The sequence below is a fragment of the Chrysochloris asiatica genome, unplaced genomic scaffold (assembly GCF_000296735.1).
Source record: "Chrysochloris asiatica unplaced genomic scaffold, ChrAsi1.0 scaffold00081, whole genome shotgun sequence".
Classification (NCBI taxonomy): Eukaryota; Metazoa; Chordata; class Mammalia; order Afrosoricida; family Chrysochloridae; genus Chrysochloris; species Chrysochloris asiatica.
This window is the reverse complement of record NW_006408599.1, coordinates 8,327,976-8,333,530: the sequence shown is the minus strand read 5'-3', so window position 1 is coordinate 8,333,530 and position 5,555 is coordinate 8,327,976. Positions and strand designations below refer to the sequence as shown.

At 39.2% G+C, this 5,555-nt stretch overlaps 1 protein-coding gene across 3 annotated transcripts in view; it reads right to left on the bottom strand.

Annotated features, from left to right (window-relative positions):
* The window catches only part of ASTN2 (astrotactin 2), a 1,331,668-nt gene that overhangs the window by 816,521 nt on the left and 509,592 nt on the right, over positions 1-5,555 (bottom strand). For all 3 annotated transcript variants that reach the window (XM_006865679.1, XM_006865678.1, XM_006865680.1), the window contains one exon: positions 3,038-3,184. In XM_006865679.1, the coding sequence (XP_006865741.1) occupies positions 3,038-3,184 (147 nt within the window). The remainder of the gene's footprint in view (positions 1-3,037; positions 3,185-5,555) is intronic.

Genomic DNA, 5,555 nt, shown 5'->3' with positions numbered 1-5,555 from the left:
AGCCAGAGATGATGACGTGGAGCAATGGAGCAGCTGGAGACTTTAGATCCAGAGAGGGAGAGCGACTGTGTGCTGAAGACCTGGGGGGCATGGGGTAAGGATTGCATGGAGGGGATTGTAGCCATGGCAATGAGACGATATACGACAGAATGAATGTAAAATCAATGTTCTCCCATGTAAACTATCACATAATTCACAATAAAACATTAAAAAAAAAAACTATGCATGGTCGCTATGAGTCAGAACCACCACCACCACCACCACAGGGTCACTATGAGTCAGAATCAACTCTATGGCACACAACTACCACCAACAACCATATTATGATGTGAGTGTATAGATATGTGTAAAAGAAAACAAAACAATGCTTCACAGACTTAGAGTATGCAATCTTTATTGTACTTATGTTATAGATTAATATCTTTAAAGTTATTAATGCTAAATGATGAAAAAGATTCAGGGAAAAGGCACGTGATAGGAAATAGGCATTTTGCCATTTACCCTCCACTCAATGGAAATGCAAACCCTCCCCCACCACCCTACACATGTATCTCCAAGAATCAGAATGGAACACCCCACTGGTTTAACCCATAAAAATTGGTCCTTACTGGAGATTTCTCTATCTCTGTGAAAGACTAGAATCAACTCCTCTGCAAATCCTAGTTTCCTTATCTGTCAAATGGGTTAATAAAATGGCTTTGGGCATGGAATGACCAATGAACAGAGTGTCTGACCCATCGAAGCACTAACACCATACAAGAAAAGATTCTCAGAAAATTTTCTCATCTCCAAGCAATCAAGACCTTCAAGTGTTAGCATCTTCAAGTGCTAAAATCAGCTGCATTTGGGGGAAGGAGCCATACAGTGGACTCTCTATTCCATATCCCTAACTAAGAAAAGCTATGTTCATCTATTTAGTTTTCATACATGCTGGTATTGTTATGTTCCAGCTTCTGAAGTCTCTTCCTCTATGGATGTTTTAAAAACAACATAGGGAAGACATAAAAGACCAAAGCAGATGTCCAAAGAGACTATGAAATTTGCTGTTGAGCCTAAAGAAGCTAAAACAATTGGAAGAAATGAAGGAAAAGAGTAGAACAAAAATTTTCAAAGGGCATCTTGGGAACACAAAGTCACATATTATAATCAAATATGCAAAGACCTGATGTTAACAAAACAAAAGGAAAGAGCACACTCGGCATTTTCCAAGAACGAAAGCAAAAAAATTCAAGCCTTGTGTTACAACATTGAAGGATACTATAAGCAAATATTGAATGATGCTGAAAATATCCAAAGATGATGGACAGAATACACACATTCACTGTACCAAAAATAATTGGTCGATATTCAATCATTTTAAGCATTAGCGTATGATCAGGAATCAATAGTATTGAAGGAAGAAGTCTAAGCTTCACTAAAGGCACTAGCAAAAAACAGGCTCCAAGAACTCACAGAATACGAATTGCTCCCTCTGCCTTCCTGCCCTTACCATTTCACACTTATATGTTTTTCTGTTTTATGTGCACATACAATTTGATAGAGATGAACCAAAAGTCTTGTTATTTTCAGGTGCTATTGAGTCCGTTCTGACTCATAGTGACCCTACATACAACAGAACAAAATGCTGCCCAGTCCTGTCCCAGCTTTCCAGTCATTGCCATGTTTGATTCCATTGCTGCAGCGACGGTGTTAACCCATCTCTTTGCACATCTTCCTCTTTTTCACTGACCTTACGCTTTACCAAGTATGATGGCCTTCTCCAGGGACTGTTCCCTATTGATAACATGTCCAAAATATGTGCGATGAAGCCTTGTCATCATTGAGTCTAAGACTCTTACTTAAGTCACAAAACACTGAACCTATTAGTTCAAGTGAAAAACAAGTAGGGGGCTGGTTTTCGACAGTGAAGTGGGAGGAATCACAGGTTGCATTAATAGACTTTGGTGTTTCAGAGAAAGGGAATAAAAGTTCTACTTTGCTCTGGTCAGAAAACAATGGGAGAATTCTGATAAGTCATGAACATTGTAATTTAAAAACTGAAAGTAAAATCTGGGTACACTGAGACAAGGCTCACAAATATAGGGTGGGGATGTCAAAAACATTATATGCATATGTATATGTATATGCATATATATATACACAAACACACACACACTCAATGGAGAAATACTTTTAAAAAAGTAATTGTACTTCCATGGTGCTAGAAGTCAGAATGGTGGTTACCACTAGAAGGAGGCAACTTGTGAGGGGCATAAGAGAGCCTTCTGAGGTGCTAAAAATGTTTTATAGTTTGATATGCGTGATCTTCTATATAAAAACCCATTAAGCTGTATACTTACGCTTTCTTTTTAATAGTAATGCCAAGTGAGAACAAGGATCTGGCACCATGATACCCTGTAGGTATAGGGACCCTGGAACAACGTCTCCAAAGGGCACTTTAGCAATACATACAAAGTACTCTAATCAGTCTCTGAACCATGCTTTATGAGTGACTACGGTACTACAGCGGCTCACTAATTCAAATTAATTGAGTGAAGAGTAAATGAAAGAATGTAAGACACTTTTAAAATACATTTACAGGGACTGAGATATGGGTACTCTTCAGGGCATTTAGGAAATTCCATCAAAGCTTATATCATCTTCCCTGTCATATGTTTTTAATTAGTAAATATTCTTTTGGGAAGGGCATTTTTAGTTTGGAAAAATATCCAAAGAAATGATAAGACCTAGTAGCTTCTCTGAAGTATCTCAAGTTTTACTTCTGCATCCCATTGGAATTATTTGCTTACATAACTAACATTGCTCTTGCCCTTAGAAAAACAATCATTTGTTTAGTTCAAATCATCTAGGACTCTATGTGATAAGAGTCGATTCCAAGGCAAGTTCGAATGATCGTTTTGTTGTTGTTGTTGTTGTGGTTGTTCCTCCCTGCAATGAAAATGAAATTCTGAAGTTGGCCATGCATGGATGATATTTGACCAACAAAGAAGCAAGATGCCAAGTAGGTGCAGGGCCATTTCTGATGTTCAGCTCTTACCGTCTGCGATGAAGTGCTCGGGTACATGAAGAGTGACCTTCACAGTGAGTGGACAGGACATCTGACTGCCACACACCATGGCCAGGATGCAGGAGCTTACAGCAATCAACGTCAGGGCCGTCTTGTTCACTGGACTTTTCAGCAAACCTAACAACACAAACACACACAAACACACACAATTCTATCAGACCAGGAAAAGGGCAGGGCATGGAGATTCAGAATCCTGTCATTTATCAAACAGGAAGCTTGACAGAGAGAGCACATTTTTTCAGCCTCTCTTCTTGCAATGATGCCTCAGTGGTCCCTTGTTGAGTCTTGGTTGAACTCTTTTCCATTTGGTAAACATAAAAGAAACAAGCTCCCTCAAATTGTGGCAATTTTCAAACTTCCCCTCAAAATTAATCAAACTGTTTTTGATGATAATTGTTGTTGCTACGTGCCGTCGAATCAGTTTTGACTCATAACAACCCTGTAAAGGACTTCCAAGGAGGAGCCAGTGGGTTTGAACCACCAACCTTGTGGCTAGCAATCCACTGTTTATCCTGCAACACCATACCAGGTATTAAACTCTCTACTCTGTGTGGCACTGTGTGTTAATGCGCCAGACTTCAAAGCCATTTGAACTGCAAGGTCAGTGGTTCAAGTTCACCAGCCGCTCCTCAGAAACCCTATACAGGGTCACTATGGGTTGGAACTGACTTGATGGCACTTAACAACAACAACAACAACTGTCTTTAGAAGCAAGTGAGAAGACATTGTGCTGTTAAATTCAGAAAGGCAAGTAAATTGAGCAAAGAACCCTGGTGGGGCAGTATTTAAGGGCCCAGCTGCTAATCAAAGGTTGGTGGATCAAAGTTAGTCTATGGAAGAAAAATCTGTCCGTCTGCTGTGTTAAAGTTTATACCCTAGGAAACTCTATGGAGCAGTTTGACTCGATCCTATAGGGTGGTTGTGAATCAACAGGTGCTAGAACGAGCAAGGACTTTAGAATTGGAGAACCCTGGGTTCAAATTAGGGCATTAGCCCTCGGTGGCTATGTGATGTGCTTCATTCTCTAGACCTCAGTTTTGTTGTTTGTATCATGAAAAAACAGTTGCCCTAGAGTTATTTTTGACTCATGGCAACCTTGAATGTGTCACAGTAGAACTGTACTCCATACAGTTTTCAACGGCTGAATTTTTCTTTTTGTAGGTTGCTCACCTGGCTTTTCTTTGGCTGTGATTCTGAGTGGACTTGGAGCTCTGGTGTAGGGCTGTAGGTTAGCACTGGACTGCTAACCACAAAGTCAGGGGTTCAAACCCACCAGCTTCTCCTTGGAAACCCTATACAGAGTCACTATTAGTTGGAAACAACTCGACAACACTTAGCAACAATAATTGTGTAAACTCAATCCTCCAAATTGTGGATTAGTAGTCAAGTGTGTCAATTTGCATCAAACATCTCATAAAGTTGTTGCTATGATTACTATGCATTTGTATTGCCTGTCATCCAGAAGGGATTCATAGATAAAAATCAGTTCAAATCTGTTTCACAAGTATTTACTGAGCACCTACAATGTGAGATGCAATTTAATAACAATTTTGTTTCTCTTCTTCAGGAACTTAAAAGGTAGACTGCAAAGCATGCTTATCCACAGGTAATTAGAATCCAGAGATAGGAGAAAGGACAGAGGAGTTTTGTCAAAAAAAAAAAAAAAAAAAAAGGAGATGGGAATAAGATTCGTAAGATTCAACAGTGAATAACTGTTATCATAACTAATTGCGACTGTCACAACTGTAAAGGTAGGAGTTTTGTAAAAAAAAAAAAAAAAAAAAATTAAACACCAGCTCACAGATGCAGTAGAATAAGTAAATTGGATATGTATGGCCAGGAAAACATTGGGCCAGCAAATAACTTCTATTCTTTCGGCTTTGTTATTCACATCAACTTTCAAGGGCTTGATTATTACTTTTAAAGTAATGTTCCCTACCCCCAGTTGCTACTATCTGCCCATGCTTCTCATATGAGCAAAAATCAGTTCATCCTCAATGCCCTTAGACATCTTTCCAAGTATGCCAAATATAAGTTCAAAACTGAATATGTTATCTTGCCGCTGAAGCCTCCTTCTGGCTTTACAACTTATTTAAAGCTCCACCATTTAGATCCACCATTTGTGTATCAGTTTTCTTACTGTGGTGGATTGTGTGTTGCTGTGATTCTGGAAGCCAGGCCAGCGGTATTTTAAATAAGAGCAGGGTCACCAAGGGAGGACAGGTTTCAGCTGAGTTTTCACACTAAGACTAGGAAAAGAGAGATGGACAATTTTTAAATACTTGGTCACTGAAAACCTTATGAATAGCAGCTGTCAGGTAGCATCAGAATACTGAATATTGAAATATGACAAAGAACACCTAAATAGTGTCAGGTATAGTGCTGGAGAGAGATGACCCAACAGAATGCGGAAATCATCGGACAATCTCTTTGATATCTCAAGCGAGTAAAGTTTTGCTGAAGGTAATACAGAAACGGCTACAATCAT